Source organism: Coregonus lavaretus (genome assembly GCF_964263955.1).
Source record: "Coregonus lavaretus genome assembly, chromosome: 10".
Lineage (NCBI taxonomy): Eukaryota > Metazoa > Chordata > Actinopteri > Salmoniformes > Salmonidae > Coregonus > Coregonus lavaretus.
Genome location: NC_139997.1, coordinates 21,773,480 through 21,793,324, shown reverse-complemented (window position 1 = coordinate 21,793,324; position 19,845 = coordinate 21,773,480). Strand labels below are relative to the sequence as shown.

General features: G+C 43.6%; 1 protein-coding gene across 1 annotated transcript in view; it reads left to right on the top strand.

The window, feature by feature from the left end:
* LOC311136250 (roundabout homolog 3-like) overlaps positions 1-19,845 on the top strand; it is a gene marked incomplete at its 5' end in the record, with an annotated part of 309,721 nt that overhangs the window by 264,231 nt on the left and 25,645 nt on the right. The window contains 5 exons of the mRNA XM_084170382.1: positions 3,502-3,626; positions 6,025-6,196; positions 9,660-9,862; positions 14,534-14,615; positions 15,291-15,459. Coding sequence (XP_084026508.1) covers positions 3,502-3,626; positions 6,025-6,196; positions 9,660-9,862; positions 14,534-14,615; positions 15,291-15,459 — 751 coding nt within the window. The remainder of the gene's footprint in view (positions 1-3,501; positions 3,627-6,024; positions 6,197-9,659; positions 9,863-14,533; positions 14,616-15,290; positions 15,460-19,845) is intronic.

The window sequence follows — 19,845 nt, the reverse complement described above, 5'->3', positions numbered from 1 at the left end:
GTTAACACAGGTGAGAGTGTTGACGAGGACAAGGCTGGAGATCACTCTGTCATGCTGATTGAGTTAGAATAACAGACTGGAAGCTTTAAAAGGAGGGTGGTGCTTGAAATCATTGTTCTTCCTCTGTTAACCATGGTTACCTGCAAGGAAACACGTGCCGTCATCATTGCTTTGCACAAAAAGGGCTTCACAGGCAAGGATATTGCTGCTAGTAAGATTGCACCTAAATTAACAATTTATCGGATCATCAAGAACTTCAAGGAGAGAGGTTCAATTGTTGTGAAGAAGGCGTCAGGGTGCCTAAGAAAGTCCAGCAAACGCCAGGACCGTCTCCTAAAGTTGATTCAGCTGCGGGATCGGGGCACCACCAGTGCAGAGCTTGCTCAGGAATGGCAGCAGGCAGGTGTGAGTGCATCTGCACGCACAGTGAGGCGAAGACTATTGGAGGATGGCCTGGTGTCCAGAAGGGCAGCAAAGAAGCCACTTCTCTCCAGGGAAAACATCAGGGACAGACTGATATTCTGCAAAAGGTACAGGGATTGGACTGCTGAGGACTGGGGTAAAGTCATTTTCTCTGATGAATCCCCTTTCCGATTGTTTGGGGCATCCGGAAAAAAAGCTTGTCCGGAGAAGACAAGGTGAGCGCTACCATCAGTCCTGTGTCATGCCAACAGTAAAGCATCCTGAGACCATTCATGTGTGGGGTTGCATCTCAGCCAAGGGAGTGGGCTCACTCACAATTTTGCCTAAGAACACAGCCATGAATAAAGAATGGTACCAACACATCCTCCGAGAGCAACTTCTCCCAACCATCCAAGAACAGTTTGGTGACGACCAATGCCTTTTCCAGCATGATGGAGCACCTTGCCATAAGGCAAAAGTGATAACTAAGTGGCTCGGGGAACAAAACATTGACATTTTGGGTCCATGGCCAGGAAACTCCTTAATCCCATTGAGAACTTGTGGTCGATCCTCAAGAGGAGGGTGGACAAACAACAACCCACAACTTCTGACAAACTCCAAGCATTGATTATGCAAGAATGGGCTGCCATCAGTCAGGATGTGGCCCAGAAGTTAATTGACAGCATGCCAGGGCGGATTGCAGAGGTCTTGAAAAAGACTCATATTTAATGTAATTGTCAATAAAAGCCTTTGACACTTATGGAATGCTTGTAATTATACTTCAGTATACCATAGTAACATCTGACAAAAATATCTCATAACACTGAAGCAGCAAACTTTGTGAAGACCAATACTTGTGTCATTCTCAAAACTTTTGACCACGACTGTACACTTAGAAAAATGTGAAGCCCTTTTTGTGCAAAGCAATGATGACAGCACATGTTTCCTTGCAGGTAACCATGGTTAACAGAGGAAGAACAATGATTTCAAGCACCACCCTCCTTTTAAAGCTTCCAGCCTTGACCTTGTCAACACTCTCACCTGTGTTAACGAGAGAATCACTGACATGATGGCAGCTGGTCCTTTTGTGGCAGGGCTGAAATGCAGTGGAGATTTTCATTTCATGGCAAAGAGGTACTTTGCAATTAATTGCAATTCATCTGATCACTCTTCATGACATTCTGGAGTATATGCAAATTGCCATAATCAAAACTGAGGCAGCAGACTTTGTGAAAATCAGTATTTGTGTCATTCTCAAAACTTTGGACCACGACTGTAGATAGCCCTTTTTTTTCAAGAGTGTAGGCCAGTGACAAACAATCTCTATTTAATCATTTTTGAATTCAGTCTGTATAACACATCAAAATATGGAAAAAGTCCAGGGGTGTGAATACTTTCTGAAGACACTGTACGTTGGCTTTGCTTGTGTTTTGATTGTGCATTGTCTTTGTGTGTGTGTGTCTCTGTCTGTGTGTGCACAAGCCTATGGTGAGGTTACATAAAATGTGGGTATTACCCTGGGTTTCTTCACCATTTCAGGGCTTGCATCAGCCATGAGAATGGGATTGAATCAATAGGAGCGCATGCCCCGGAGATAGCTACTGAGACAGAATAGGGTGAAACATAGATTATGCCTTTTGCTGGTGTTCATTTTGTTCGCTAGCTAGCTCTTCTTCTGCTCCACAGCCCAAAGCCCAAATTACAGGCAGCAGGGGATATGTTTCAGGTTTGACCTTGTTGACCTTCAGGGTTGGCATGTGGAGTCTCGTTTAACCCCTGGACACGACCCTCCACGACCTCTGCCCTGGGTCTATTTTGCGAGTGATTTATCCGGTTGTTGCCGTGTCGACAACGCATGTCCCGCTGTGTGAAGAGCGAGGGTGGCAGGAAGAAGGGGTAGCTTTGTCTGTGGGGCATCGATAGAGGAGGACGAAAGCTTGTGATACACTCTTGGAAAAAAAGGTTCCAAAATGGTTCTTCGGCTGTCCCCATAGGAGAACGCTTTTTGGTTCCAGGTAAAACTATTTTGGCTTCCATGTAGAACCCTCTGTGGAAAGGGTTTTACATGGAACACAAAATGGTTCTACCTGGAAGCAAAGGGGTTCTACCTGGAATCAAAAAGGGTTCTTCAAAGGGTTCTCCATGGGGACAGCCGAAGAACCATTTTAGGTTCTAGATAGCACCTTTTCTTCTAAGAGTGTACACACTTCAGCAATAGAGCAACCATCCTGAAATAAACACACAGAGCAGGTAACCTCTCTCCTTCTCTCTACCCCCTGGTCTTCATTACCTTTCTAAACCCCCCCAATTGAGAGTGAAAGTGAAAGTGAAATAAGAGAGGGGGATCAGGCAGGGAGATGAGAAATCAATTAGGCACCACAAGGGCAAAGGTGACATCATTACACATTCAGTCCCTCCGTGCAAAATGAGCCAATAGCTCATGGTGTGATCAATAGCAATCAAGAGGTTGCTGTGTGTGTGTGTGTGTGTGTGTGTACGTGGGATATGAAAGTGAATCTCAGTTCTATTACTGCACCGAATAGTACTCGTTTTTTAAAGCTCTTTATCAATGTTAAATGTGGTAGTGAATCTGCCTACATGGAGTTTCTCAATGAAGACAAGTGTGTACTATAAATGGTCAAGTGTGTACTAGAAAATGATGTGTGTACTAGAAATCCACACACACAAAGCACTTTCTGACATTTCAAAACACAGCCATTTGAGCTGGTTTGAGCCGGTTTGGGTGTCAAAGTGGTGATTTTAAACAGAGGTGTTTGTGTGTGTGTGTGTGTGTGTGTGTGCCCGTAGTGTTTGTGTTATGTAGAAAGAGATGAACTGTTATAATCACACAGTGTTTTGGTGGGCCCCTAAGAATTTCACACGTGCACAGTGTCAGTGGTGACAGCTTGATGGACATACACAGTGCATGCAGACCTGACACACTCACATTAAGAAAGGGTCACTCATACACACAGCCACTCACACACGTGCATACACACACATCCTAACATAGAGAAATGAGTTAACACACAGTTCAGCAGAAATAAAAACATACATATCTTTTTAGATATTCTAACATACTCTTCCCTCGCTCTACAGTGCCCCCTGAGATCGTGGTCCGACCCCGGGACCAGATCACAGCCCAAGGTCGCACCGTAACCTTCCTCTGTGGCACCAAGGGCAACCCCCCACCCGCTGTGTTCTGGCAGAAAGAAGGCAGCCAGGTAAGACACACGCCATGGAATACTGTATCAGGTCAGGTCAACAGTTGTTCTGTATACACCAATATGACCACTCCACTGTGGAAACTGATGTTCAGTCAGCATGGTTTTGGCACAAAATGGCTGCCATGGATACAGATAAGTAACAAGTTGATGGTGGATAAAGTGAGTTACCACACATAACATAAACATCTCTATGAAAACTGGTACAATATAAACAATTCATTGGTATCATTAAAACATGGTTTAAAAACAGCCAATGCGATCACCAACCTCCAAGCATAGCCTAAGGAGAGCCTTATCTAGTCTATCTGTCATGATCTTGACTCTGCTAGCGTTGAATGTTGCTATCAGGCTCTGCTTTCTCTCAGTTGAGTGCAGTGCCTGGGCAAGTCATACAGAGAAACACACACACTGAATTAATTGTTGGATAGTATTTTAACCCAGTAGCTATACTCTTCCTGGGGTCCACAAAAGATGGCGTATATGGTGTCAGCTCTGATAAAAACACACACATGGGCACACACAGAACAATGCACACACACACACACACACAGGTGAACTCTAGTGTCTGTGGTGTAATGTACAATCCCCTTGATATATTACATTTTAGATCTCACCAGGAGTATATAGGCTCCTTAGGCATCAGAGAGAGTTTGTGTGTGTGTGTGTGTGTCACTGTGAGAATCCAGAGGGCTCTGTGAAGCATCAACATGCTGGAAGGCCTGGTGGGAGTGTGTGCATGGGAGGCTGTAGCACCGCTCTCAGGGACAGATGAGGGAGAGAGATAGATAGAAAGAGATAGAGGGGAGAGATTGAGAGAGAGGGATGAAGAGAGTGAAGGTGGATAGAGGGAGTGAGGGGTTGGTTGGTATACATAGAGAGTGGGAGATGTAGAAACAGAGTTGCGAATGAGAAAGAGGGTAGGGGAATGGGAAAAGTAGATGAAAGCAGAAGGAGAGTGCAAAGGGTTGCATGTGGGAGTTTAGGAGGTGCAGAGACAGACAGAGAGAGAGAGAGAGAGACCCCCTTTATAGCCCTGCCAGGGCTGTGTTAGATAACACTAAACTGCCTGGCTCTAAATAGCACAAGACCCATGGAGAGCAGAACAGAAGGCTTTTCTTTGGTCTAACTGTCTCTGGGCAGCAAATGTATTCCCTCTATCCCTTCCTATATCCCTCTGTGCCCCTCTCCTCCCTCTTTCTATCTCTCCCTCTCCCTGTGGCCCTCTCTTTTTCCCCTCATTCATTCTATGCTCTTTCCCTCCCTCTATTCCTCAGTGACCCTCTTCTCCCTCTATCCCTCCCTCTAAGCACCACTGTGGCCCCTAGCCACGGGCTCTCCACCAACCAGCTCTAAGCCTCTTCAAGGACAGAGTCAAAGAGCACAGCACTCCTGGAACCCCCCAAAAATACACACATTGGAAGCGGCGAAAACCACACACACATATATACACTGCATGCATGTAGCAAACACACACACACACATACAGTGCCTTCAGAAAGTATTCACACCCGTTTTTTTTTCTTCCAAATGTTGTTGTCTTACAATCAGAATTTAAAATAGATTAAATTGAGATTTTGTGTCACTGGCCTTCACACGATACCCCATAATGTCAAAGTGGAATTATGTTTTTATAAATTTTACAAATTCATTAGCAATTAAAAGCTGAAATGTCTTGAGTCAACAAGTACTCAACCCCTTTGTAATGGCAAGACTAAATGAGTTCAGTATAAAAAAAATGCTTAACAAGTCACAATACATTGCATGTTTAACATGATTTTTGAATGATTATGTCATCTTTGTACCCCACACATACAATTATCTGTAAGGTCCCTCATTCGAGCAGTGAATTTCAAACAAAGATTCAACCACAAAGACCAGGAAGGTTTTCCAATCCCTCGCAAAGAAGGGTACCTATTGGTAGATCGGTAAAAATAAAAAAAGCAGACATTTAATATCCATGGTGAAGTTATTAATTACATTTTGAATGGTGTATCAATACACCCAGTCACTACAAAGATACAGGCCTTCCTAACTCAGTTACTGGAAGGAAGGAAACCGCTCAGGGATTTCACCATGAGGCCAATGGTGACTTTAAAACAGTTACAGAGTTTAATGGCTGATAGGAGAAAACTGAGGATGGATCAACAACATTGAAGTTACTCCACAATACTAACCTAAATGACAGAGTGAAAAGAAGGAAGCCTGTACATAATAAAAATATCTAATTCTTACAATGACCTGAGCAAATTACGGTAAAAAATGATAATATGCTTTACCTGTGCTGACCAGTTTCAGCCTACCAGTTGTGTGACATGGTGTTGTGATGTTTTATCCCTGTGCTGACTGGTTTCAGCCTACCTGTTATGTGGTGTTGTGTCATTTCCTGCCTCTCCAGATCCTGCTGTTCCCAATCCAGGAAGCTGCCCAGTCCGGCCGGTTCTCTGTGTCTCTGAGCGGGGAGCTGACCATCACAGACGTCCACAGTGAGGACTCGGGATACTACATCTGTCAGGCCATCTCTGTGGCTGGGAGTATCCTCACCAAGGCCCTGCTGGAGGTCGAGAGTGGTGAGTGTCTGTGGGAGGAACACAAACACACACACAGTAACACACACAGTAACACACACACACACACACAGTAACACACACACACAGTAACACACACACACACAGTAACACACACACACACACAGTAACACACACACACACACACACAGTAACACACACACAGTAACACACACACACACACAGTAACACACACACTCGCAGATCTGTCGTAAATATATTGAAAAAGTGTTCAGGGACAGATGAATGTACACAAGAATGATAGCACATAAACATGCATGTTGTATATCAAGGTGCTCAAACACACAAGTCAAGGACAGACACACACACACAGTCACATACACTGAGCGTACAAAGCATTAAGAACACCTGCTCTTTCCATGACAGACTTACCAGGTAAATCCAGGTGAAAGCTATGATCCCTTATTGATGTCACCTGTGAAATTCACTTAAATCAGTGTAGATGAAGGGGAGGAGACAGGTTAAAGAAGGATTATTTAAGCCTTGAGACATGGATTGTGTTTGTGTGCCATTCAGAGGGTGAATGGGCAAGACAAAGATTTAAGTGCCTTTGAATGGGGTATGGTAGTAGGTGCCAGGCGCACCTGTTTGAGTGTGTCAAGAACTGCAACGCTGCTGGGTTTTTCACACTCAACAGTTCCCTGTGTGTTACAAGAATGGTCCACCACCCAAAGGACATCCAGCCAACTTGACACAACCGTGGGAAGCATTGGAGTCAACATGGGCCAGCATCCCCGTGGAAAGTTTGTAGTCCATGCCCCCAACGAATTGAGGCTGTTCTGAGGGCAAAAGGAGCGCAAAGGGTGTTCCTAATGTTTGGTATAGTCAGTGTATCTACAGATAGCCCATAGATTCTAGGCAAATGTTTGTTGACATACCTGGAAAGATTTGCTTTGGAACACAGAATGTGAAGAAGCAAAGGCATTGTGCTTCGATGCATGTGAGGCTATACAGTGAGGCTATAATTGAAGCCAGCTAGTCCATTAAAGATTGGATTCCCACAGTGCCATAAACACTAGTCATGCCTAAGCATCCAAAATAGTTGTTTGCACCGCCACAGTCTCAGTGTGTGAGTTTCATTTTGTGTGCCTGTGTGTGTGCATGTGAGCGCACACTAACCTTTAAGGACAAAAACCTAGCATGAGTTTCCCTAGAGTAAGTTGATTACCCCCTAGGGCTCACTATCACACACAGCTGGCTTCAATTAACCTACCTCCCAAACCCAACCCAGCATCTTCCTCATACAAACCCCACATTCATATCCCATTACTTTCTAACACTTTGAGTGTGTCCCAAATGCCTCCCTGCCAGTCCCTCCACCCTCCATCACTCCCTTCACAACTGCTTAAACCCAAATAAATTAAAAACTCTTCAAAGCCGCCCCAAATTAAAAATCCCCCCCCCTCCAGTCCCCCAAATGAGTGAACAGCAGGAGGTAAAGCGAGACGTAATCAAACAGGACAAGTCGCAATGGCGCTATGCAAATTAACCACGCCGGGAACATATGCTCCCCTCGTCGCGCTGCGACCAGTAAGGAAGGGGATAAACTGTTGTTTAGATGCATCTGTGCTCCGCGTCTGCCTCATAGCACTGTAGCTTAGCTAGCCTTTCCCTGCCTAGCATACAGACAACAATGTACTTTATGCTAACAGATAACAGGTAAATACTAGTTTTTAATTTTCCCTTTGTCATAGTCATAGTTCAAGCATGGTGTTTGAGTTCATAAACCAACAATATCACTAACTATGGCGTTTCAGAAAAAATACATTTCTGCGTCCCCTAGGATATTGTCTATTGATGATATAAATTAGTAACACTGTAACTGATTGTTGCCTATGACATGTTTTTATGTAAATGTTGAGGTCAATTATGTGTTAATGATTTGCTTTGGCAACATTGGCTAATTAAATAAATGTTATAAGACTACATTTAATTTAATTGAGCAGAGTTCATGTCAATACACTAGACACACTGAAAGTAATGTACACTGATACTTAAGTGACCAGTAAAGTTGAAACGGAATGTTACTCTGTAAGATGTCAGCACACACACAGTGGTGTTTACATGATGGTGTGCACACAGACGTACAGAGGTGGCATAGACAGATCCATATATGTCCATTGGCTGGCCTCTGTTTGCAGGGCATGGTGGTCTAATGAGTAAATAGCCAGGGCCTGTGTTTCACTACAGGGTAAACAGTCTATGGAGGGATGGGATGTAGTGCCATGGGGTTAAGCAAGGAGTACACTACTGATGTACTGTGTACTACTTACATATGTAGGATCTTAAACAGGAAATGTGAATTTTTGTGTTGATTATAATTCATTGAAATATTTGTAGGGGTTGATCCATTTTTTGTTTGGACAAATCAAGTCTGCCATGTTTAAGTGGAAATTACAAACTTTAGAAGCCTTTTAAATATTTGAAGACAATACAATTTTGCATTTCCTGCCGTGCAGGACATTTCCTGCAACGACAGGGTGATAAAATGAAGATCCTACATCTGTACATTCTATATTGGGAATGGTAAATGCCAAAGTCATTGACTCGTCTAAGACTTATTCATGGTCCTCCGCCTCCGCGATTCAAGAAGAGATTTCCAGGTTTAGTCAAACAAATATTAAATTATTCAGCGCTGCTTTGGCGTGTTAAGCCATAACATTGCTGAATAGTGGGAGAAAGCAATATTAGTGAAGATGTTATGGTAAATAAAGGCCTGCACTGGCAAACCACTACAGTCCAATAGAGACACTGCCATAGATAGACCTTTTTTGACTGAAAGTTGACTTTACAGGGACAGTTCTGCAAAATTAAATATTTAGAGATTTCTTTCCTTACCTTGAAAGCAGTCTATGGACAAGGAGTGACTGCAATCCACACCGTTTTGTTAAACTAGACACTGAAATGCTATTATTTTCATTGAACTATCCCTTTAACGTTTAACCAATAAATGGCAACTTCATTGAACCACTGTTTTATTTCGCATATAAATCGTCTCTAGAGCGAAGAAGAAAAACTAGATTGCTACACGCTTGAGCAAAAGAGATCTATGTCATTGATTGGATGTGAAATGAGGCAGGAGCAGGGGATTTGTGGACTTGCTGAGAGTTGCGTTATTTTACGACTGCATGTTTTTACACCGCCATGCCTGCCCTTAGTGATTTACACTGGTTAATATGAAGACTTATGGCCCAACAGAATTAGAGGTGGACTCCATGCTGCAAATGGTTAGGATGGTATTTTTATGGAATACACTCAACTACCCACTGGGCACAGATGTCAATTCAACTTCTATTCCACGTTGGTTCAACATCATTTCAACGAAATGATGTGGAAACAATGTTGATTCAACCAGTGTGTGCCCAGTGGTACACACTCTCTTAATGCACACTCTCTTTCCCTCTGTCTCTCCCTCTGTCTCTCCCTCCTTCCCTCCCCCACACAGCACCCTCCGACCGAATCCCGCCTATCATCCGCCAAGGGCCGGCCAATCAAACGCTGGCGCCAGGCTCCACCGCCCAATTTCAGTGCCAAGTGATGGGCAACCCTCTACCCAGCATCCAATGGGAGAAGGACGGCCAAAGAATACTGGGCGACGAGCGTGTCAGCCTGATGGAGAAGGGAACGTTCCAGATCACAAACCTGCAGGTACCTGAAATGAACGTACAAAGAACGTTTCCAATGATTCTTAAGAACGTAAAAATAATGTTCTCAATGATTCTCATAAATGTAGAAAGAACGCTCCAAAAAAGTATATTTCCCTCCTCTGTAAATGGCTTCACCCCCTTCATAATAGCATATGAAATTAAACACTTCACATTGCATCTCAACGCACTTCAAGTCTCATCATATCAATCGTCTGAGGTAACTCTCCTAAGTGACACTAAGCAACCACATGCAATAACACCGGAGTGTTATTTCCAAAGCAATGCAATCAACTAAATCAAATACAATTTTACTTGTCACATGCTTCGTAAACAAGTGTAGACTAACAGTGAAATGTTTACTTATGGGCCCTTCCCAACAATGCAGAGAGACAAAAATATAAATAATAGAAAAATAATAACACAAGGAATAAATACACAAGGAGTAACTACTCATCCTTAATGGGATTTAGCTTAGTTTAATTCACTGTATTATTATGACTCACTGCCATTTAGATCAATAGAAAGGCATAGCCGTTTTCAGATGCCACGGCAAAGTAACCTGTCCTCTTGTTATATTGATATTTACTAAGTGAGCGGCATACAGGTCATACAAGCTGTCCACTCTGACACACACCTCGGCAATGTAATTCAATTGAATTGAGAGCAAGATATTAATATTGGAATATTTGACCGCAGGAGTGGCTTTTTTATGGTTTATGGGTGACACAGTGATTTAATAATTGGCTGTCGAGTTTCTGTGGCGCCAAAAATCTCAGCGGTGATGCATAATCGGCAAGGTAATGAGCGGGTGCCATCATTAGCAGTAGTTAGTGGTGGCGTACGCACGGCTAATGAAATCCATTCTACCCAGAGTCCTCTGGGGTTGCGGGCTGCACCTGCGGGTCACCGTAGTGTGTGGCGAGCTTCGGGCCGGCTGACGTGTTAATTAATAGATTGTCGAGCCCACAGTGATTAACGATTGCTGTGACTTTAATTAAATCATTGTTGGGGTATTGGGGGGGGGGGGGATTGATGGTAAGGAGAGAGAGAGGGAGGGAGAGAGATTAAGTTAAGAATCTCAATGAACCAACATAAACAATTTTCAGCTAAAACTTCAACCACATGCACTCAAAATATAGCAAACACTCTTTAGTACTTCCTCTGCCCACTGTATTTGTGAATTTCTCATATCTCGACTAGATGGACTGGACTGTATTTTGAATCTTGGACACTCTTCATCCTTGTTTTTATCGCTCTCTCCCACTTTTATCAGGTTGCTCCTCTTTTAATTAAGGCAGAGAGGGGCACAGAAAGAGGGGAGGGTGGGGTGGGGGCGAGAGGGCCGGGCACCCGGCAGATGGTCCGTTTGTTCCTCTCTGGGACTGAAGCAATGCCCATTACACCGGGACCAGAGCCAGAAACACACTACAACTACAGCACTGTGCCAAGCCTCCCTCTAACAGGACAGAGAGAGAAGGGAGACGGAGGGAGGGAGGCAGGGAGAAGGGGGGGGGAAAGAGAGAGAGAGAATATTGAGATGAAGAGAAATAAAACAAGTCAAGGAAGATGCTACAACACAGAGATAGTGCACTTGAGATTATATAAGTACAGCGAGGAAGGGGAGAAAATAAGGAACTCATTCCACAACCAGGAACGAGCTCAAACATTTGGCACACGGTTGACTCTCCCCACCTTAATCCTTCAACCATTTTAAACTATCTGTTTAGCGCAGCGCCTAAAGCTGCCAACCATGATTCACAGTCAGGTGCCCATCCGTTTACCCCTTCCCACTCCTCTCCTCCAATCACCAGTCACCACCCAGGAATTGCTGCCCCAGACATCCACATCATTGGCTGCCTTGGCTGCCATACAGGTCCTTTCAAGGTCAGCTGGCCTATAGGAAGAGAGAAGGAAGAGTGATGTACTATTGGTCTTGGAGTCACCTCTCCTGTCCGTCTTGGGGCTTTTAGACAGGGAACTTAGACTTGAGGTATACCAATGCCACTGCAACTGGCCACACACACACACACATACACGTGTGCACGTACGTACGTACGCACATACACACACACACACACAGGGGTAGAGAGAAGAAGTGGGTGGCAACCAAGCACAAACAACAGTGCTATTATCTTGATTGTATTGTGTTGGCTCTCTGTGTGTTTTTGTAGTGTGCTTTGTATAATTCATTAGATTTGGTTTTGAATAAGATTGGTATTACATTAACCATGAGGGCTGAATGCCTAGTCGTTAGTTTGAAATCTGTGTGTGTGTGTGTGTGTGTGTGTGTGTGTGTGTGTGTGTGTGTGTGTGTGTGGCCCACTAACCTGCAGGCGGTTGGGCGTGAGCTGTCAACACCATTAGATCATTGTCTGCGAGTTAAAGTCCCTACAGGTGTAGGATCTTAATTTGACCAGTTTCTCACAGCAGGAAGATAATCCTGCAGCAACAGGAAATGTAAATTATTGATAGAAAAATGTTTACGGGCAAATCAAGTCTGAATTTAGAAGCATTTTAAACCTTGAATACATTACAAGTGTATTTCCTGCAACAACAGGGTGATCAAATTAAGATCCTACATTTGTACATCTTCCACTGTTGTAAGCAATTTCTAGCCCTTGTCTCGCTCTCAGCCTCCCAATGAAATTTTAATAGTCAATGTTCTCCCTGACCCACACTTATCGTCTTAAACACACACACACACACACACACACACACACACACACACACACACGTGCACTACCTACACAGTCACACACAATTACAAGTTACTGTTGAGTGCTCAGTATAAAGCAAAGTTAGAGCCACAGAAATTTGCAGACCCGCTCTGGTTACTAAAGGTCTCTCCTTTATCCTCCTTTAAACTCCCACACTGGTACAAAAGGATCAGGGCCCATATCAAGTGTTTCAGATAGGAGTGCTGATCTATGATCAGTTTGACCTTTTAGATCATGACTACGATTACATGGACAGTGGGGACTCCTACCCTGAGCACTACTAGCCTGAGACACTGGCCCAGAAGTACTATCGTAACCCCCCCCATGCACAAGTACAGTGAAATGCCTTGCTTGCAAACTCAAAACCCAACAATGCAATAATCAATAACAATGTATTACTAGAAAAAAACACAACAAATAATAATAAGAAATATGAAATACACAATAAAGTAAGTAAGTAAGCATACTATATACAGGAAATATTTAAAAAGTCAGATCCAATACCATATTTACATGTGCATGGACATTGGAGTGATGAAGGTAGATATGTATAGGGGTAAGAGGACTAGGCAACAGGATATATGATAAACAGAGTAGTGGTTGGAGTCTTTGACGATTTTTTGGCACCTTGTTTTCACACCGCCTGATATAGAGGTCCTGGATGGCAGGGAGCTTGGTCCTAGTGATGTACTGGGCTGTCCGCACAATCCTCTGCAGGGCCAATGCGATCGATGGCGGTGCTACTGCCATACCAAGCAGTGATACAGCGAGTCAATATGCTCTCAATGGTACAGCTGTAGACGTTGAAGGAGAGGTTGTTGCTCCGGCACCACACTGCCAGGTCACTGACCTCCTCCCTGTAGGCTGACTCATCGTTTCCAGTGTTCAGGCCTACCACCGTCGTGTCGTCAGCGAACTTGATAATGGTGTTGGAGTCGTCCGTGGCCACACAGTCGCGGGTGAACAAGGAGTACAGGAGGGGACTAAGCACACACCGTTGTGGGGCCCCTGTGTTAAGGGTCAGCGTGGCGGAGAGGATGTTGCCTACCCTCACCACCTGGGGTCGGCCCGTCAGGAAGTCAAGGATCCAGTTGCAGAGAGTGGTGTTCAGACCCAGAGTCCTAAGCTTGGTGAGGAGCTTGGAGAGGACAATGGTGTAAGCTGTAGTCAATGAACAGCATTCTCACATAGGTATTCCTCTTATCTAGGTGGGTGAGGGCAGTGTGGAGAGCAATTGCGATTGTGTCATCTATGGATCTGTTAGGGTATGCAAATTGAAGTGGGTCTAGGATGGCTGGGATGGAGGAGTTAATGTGTGGCATAACCAGCCTCTCAAAGCACTTCATGATTACAGAAGTGAGTGCTACAGGGCGGTAGTCATTGTGGCATGAAGCCTTAGAGTTCTTAGGAACAGGAATGATGTGGTCATCTTAAAACATTTGGGATTACAGACCGGGACAAGGAGAGGTTAAAAATTACTGTGAACATGCCTGCCAGCTGTTCTGTGCATGCTCTGAGAACATATACTCTAAAGCCATATATACACTGAGTATACAAAACATTAAGAACATCTGCTCTTTCCATGACATAGACTGACAAGGTGAATCTAGGTGAACGCTATGATCCCTTATTGATATCACTTGCTAAATCCACTTCAATCAGTATGGTATTTGGTGCCAGGCGCACCGGTTTGTGTCAAGAACGGCAACGCTGCTGGGTTTTTCACACTCAACAGTTTCTGTGTGTAACAAGAATGGTCCAACAACCAAAGGACATCCAGCCAACTTGACAGAACTGTGGGAAGCATTGGAGCCAACATGGCAGATGTTCTAGGCAGATGTTCATGTTGACTTAACTGGAAAGATTTGCTTTGGGACACCGAATGTGAAGAGGCAAAGGCATTGTGCTTTGGTGCATGTACACGATGTTAACTATGCCCTCTCTCTTGTTGCCAGGAAACCGACTCAGGGGCCTACACCTGCGTGGCTTCCAGCTCGAGCGGAGAGACGACGTGGAGCGGAGTACTCACAGTGAAAGGTAAATGTACATGCATGCACACACGCGTACACACACGCACGCACATGTTGAAAGGTAAATGTACTGTAGTAAAAACCTCCCTACAGACTATTAGATTGCCTCTCTGACATTACATGCCCATATAAGATCATTATCAGCCGTAGGAATGGCAGTGAATCAAGAAATAAGGCAGAGGTCTTGTGAAATTGTGGATGTAATCGCACCTAGGGGCATTGTTTGGATCAAGGCGAAGCAGAGGGATGATGAGTTGGAAGAAGTAATGCCTTATTGCTGTTATGAAATGCTACTGTTTGATGAAGCTTGGTACGATGGTATTTAGTGCCTACAAATGCATCTTAAAACCAACCAAGCAGAAGCTCTGATAATTCACAACTAAACTCTTATTTTTAGTTGTGAATTGTCAAAGTCAATTACTGTGATCAGTGCTGGGATCGGTTCCATTTAATTCCTTATTGAAGACAAATGTCGCTTTTCAATTCGTGATTGACCGAATTGAAATTGAATTGATCGTATTACATTAATTATTTATTGTTTATTGGTAACTCACAAAAGGACTAGTGCTAGTCTTCTCCTATACATAGGAGATCCACTACCATCCAGCTACCCTTTCATCCTCTGTCTATGTCTCTTTTTAAATGCACTTTATATAAAGTTTGATTTGATTGTGATTTTCAGAGAGTGGAGGTTCATCTGTCCCCCAGGCATCAGAACCTTTCCAGCTGCCAGGACCGCCCCAGAAGCCTGTGGTTACCGACGTGACCCGCAACAGTGTCACCCTCACCTGGCAGCCCAACGCCCATGAGGGAGGCGCTGCCGTCACCTCCTACATCATTGAGGCCTTCAGGTGAGTGGAGTCGACAGTAGGAGTTAGACCTAGGCCACGTTCAGTGGGGCTCAACCTTGTGGTGCATTCGGTAGAACAGACAGAAAGACAGATATGTCAGCTCTATTCATGCTATATTTTTGGGGGGTTGAAGTTAACACGTAACATCTGAAGATACACTTGCACATACACACACTTGAACTCACACACACATGCTCACACAAGTGGATGCTGGTGACTTGAACAATTGAGAAGAATGGGAGACCCACGATATAGGCGCGGACCACACAGAGAAGACAAAGCGTGTTTCAAAAGTCATCAAAGACATTATTTTAACCTAAAAATATTATGGGGAATGGGAATGAGAGGTCTAGAGTTGGGAAGGGATCACAGCAGAGATTGAATGAGGGTATGAGGCATGAGTTGAGGTATTCATAGGCTTCAGTGCAGGACAGGCTCATCATGGATGGATGGTGTTGGAGAAAAGCTCAACTCTTCCACTGAGGGCAGGACAGGATTTGACTGGGAAGACAAAAAACAATAACACAAAACAGTTAGATAAAAGAGCTAAGAATGAGTTAGTCCAAGCAAGGAGTAAAATCATATTGATGTGTAGTAATGTGATTGTGTTTGTGTGTGTGATTGACTCTACATACAGTAATGAGAGAAAATTGACAGGGCTACTCACAGTGCTTGGAGAGGAAACATTCAATGCACCAGTGGATGAGAGGGCACATGAGACATGGCTTCAGTTCATATCAGGAGAGAGTTGACACTGGTAGTGGAGTGGAGTGGAGTGATCATCCCCTCTTAATCAGGGTGCAGGAGAGGACTTATACAAATAGCAGATACATTCCATTACAGCAGCACCATCATAGGTTTGAGCAACAAGTTTCTCCATGAAGTTAAACTCAGACATCTCAGAATTCACAAAGTCAAACACAGAATGCGCATATGAATAAAGCCCTGATCATACACATACCTAACTGTCTGTGTTTAAAAATAAATACAAATAAATGTATGCACTCGCTCTGGATAAGAATGTCTGCTAAATGACTAAAATGTAAAATGTAAATGTTTCATCCATTTACCATGCGAAGAAATGCGCTGTGTCAACCTCTCTTTTAATCTAATTTTTAATGGATGATGCGATGGAAGCTATCAAATCATTCTGAATTGATTTTGACATCCCAGAGAAGGCAGTAGAAACTTCCATAAGCTCAGCAAGTAAAGCAAATTACCTCTGCAAGCTCGTTGTATTTGCCCTTGTTATTGGAACTTTGAATGGAATAATATCCTAAAAATGCTCAACTATTCACTATCTCAATCTCAATCTATCCAACAATGTCACCAACTCACCAAGCTTCAAAATCACACATGCGTAGTACTAGGTTCATTCTCTGAACATGTTCATACTGCAAAAGCTTTGATTGGTTGAAGTACGTCTTCCGGAAGTTGTCATAATTACCATGTAGGTCCTCCTAGGTTTTGTATTGAAGTCAACATAGCCAGAAAAGGACGGAAAATGGCTGTCCTCCAGCAACACAATGGTGCTACCCTAGAGGGTGCTGTTGAGACTACTGTAGACCTTCATTGCAAAACAGTGTGTTTTAATCAGGTATTTGGTGACGTGAATATATTTAGTATAGTTTTATCTTAAATTATGAAACATTTAAAACATTTTTATTTTTCTGAAATTCACTGAGTAGGATGGTCCTCCCCTTCCTCCTCTGAGGAGCCTCCACTGGCACACCGTTTTCTACCCTCCAGCCCCCTGCCCTATCTCTCAAATCAAATCAAATCAAAGAAAATTGTATTGGTTACATACACAGATTTAGCAGATGTTATTGCGGGTGTAGCGAAATGCTTGTGTTCCTAGCTCCAACAGTGCAGTAGTATCTAACAATTCACAACAATACAAACAAATCTAAAAGTAAAATAAATATATAAATATTAGGACGAGCAATGTCGGAGTGGCATTGACTAAAATACAGTAGAATACAGTATATACATATGAAATTAGTAAAACAGTATGTAAACATTATTCAAGTGACTAGTGTTTCATTATTAAAGTGACCCGTGATTCCATGTCTATGTACATAGGGCAGCAGCCTCTAAGGTGCAGGGTTGAGTAACTGGGTGGTAGCCGGCTAGTGAAGGCTATTTAACAGTTTGATGGCCTTGAGTTAGAAGCTGTTTTTCAGTCTCTCTGTCTCCGCTTTGATGTACCTGTACTGACCTCGCCTTCTCGATGAAAGCGGGGTGAACGGTTGATGTCCTTGATAATCTTTTTGGCCTTCCTGTGACATCGAGTGCTGTAGGTGTCCTGGAGGGCAGGCAGTGTGCCACCGGTGATGCGTTGGGCAGCCTTTGGAGAGCCCTGCGGTTGCGGGTGGTGCAGTTGCCGTACCAGGCGATGATACTGCTCTCAATTGTGCATCTGTAAAAGTTTGTGAGGGTCTTAGGGGCGAAGCTGAATTTCTTCAGCCTCCTGAGGTTGAAGAGGCGCTATTGCGCCTTCTTCACCACACTGTCTGTGTGGGTGGACCATTTCTAGTCAGAGGTTGCTGTGGGCAGCCATCTCTCACCCTTTATTAGTGTCAGTACACACACACATACAGTTGAAGTCGGAAGTTTACATACACTTAGGTTGGAGTCATTAAAACTCATTTTTCAACCACTCCACAAATGTCTTGTTAACAAACTATAGTTTTGGCAAGTCGGTTAGGAAATCTACTTTGTGCATGACACAAGATTTTTTCCAACAATCGTTTGCAGACAGATTATTTTACTTATAATTCACTGTATCACAATTCCAGTGGGTCAGAAGTTTACATACACTAAGTTGACTGTGCCTTTAAACAGCTTTGAAAATTCCAGAAAATGATGTCATGGCTTTAGAAGCTTCTGATAGGCTAATTGACATCGTTTGAGTCAATTGGAGGTGTACCTGTGGATGTATTTCAAGGCCTACCTTCAAAGTCAGTGCCTCTTTGCTTGACATCATGGGAAAATCAAAAGAAATCAGCAAAGGCCTTGGGCAAAAAATATTTTTGACCTCCACAAGTCTGGTTCATCCTTGGGAGCAATTTCCAAACGCCTGAAGGTACCACGTTCATCTGTACAAACAATAGTACGCAAGTATGTGCAAGTGTGGTCCTCTGTAGCTCAATTGGTAGAGCATGGCGCTTGTAACGCCAGGGTAGTGGGTTCGATCCCCGGGACCACCCACACGTAAAAATGTATGCACACATGACTGTAAGTCGCTTTGGATAAAAGCGTCTGCTAAATGGCATATTATATTATTATTATAAGTACAAACACCATGGGACCACGCAGCCGTAATACCGCTCAGGATGGAGTCGCGTTCTGTCTCCTAGATATGAACGTACTTTGATGTGAAAAGTGCAAATCAATCCCAGAACAACAGCAAAGGACCTTGTGAAGATTCAGGAGGAAACAGGTAAAAAAGTATCTATATCCACAGTAAGACGAGTCCTATATCGACATAACCTGAAAGGCCGCTCAGCAAGGAAGAAGCCACTGCTCCAAAACCGCCATAAAAAAGCCAGACTATGGTTTGCAACTGCACATGGGGACAAAAATCTTACTTTTTGGAGAAATGTCCTCTGGTCTGATGAAACAAAAATAGAACTGTTTGGCCATAATGACCATCGTTATGTTTGGAGGAAAAAGGGGGGATGCTTGCAATTCGAAGAACACCATCCCAACCGTGAAGCACAGGGGTGGCAGCATCATGCTGTGGGGGTGCTTTGCTGCAGGAGGGACTGGTACACTTCACAAAATAGATGGCATCATGAGGAAGGAAAATTATGTGGCTATATTGAAGCAACATCTCAAGACATCAGTCAGGAAGTTAAAGCTTGGTCGCAAATGGGTCTTCCAAATGGACAACGACCCCAAGCATACTTCCAAAGTTGTGGCAAAATGGCTTAAGGACAACAAAGTCAAGGTATTGGAGTGGCCATCACAAAGCCCTGACCTCAATCCTATAGAACATTTGTGGGCAGAACTGAAAAAAGTGTGTGCAACAAGGAGGCCTACAAACCTGACTCAGTTAAACAAGCTCTGTCAGGAGGAATGGGCCAAAATTCACCCAACTTATTGTGGGAAGGTTGTGGAAGGCTACCCAAAATGTTTGACCCAAGTTAAACAATTTAAAGGCAATGCTACCAAATACTAATTGAGTTTATGTAATCTTCTGATCCACTGGGAATGTGATGAAAGAAATAAAAGCTGAAATAAATCATTCTCTCTACTATTATTCTGACATTTCACATTCTTAAAATAAAGTGGTGGTCCTAACTGACCTAAGACAGGGAATTTTTACTAGGATTAAATGTCAGGAATTGTGAAAACGGAGTTTAAATGTATTTGGTTAAGGTG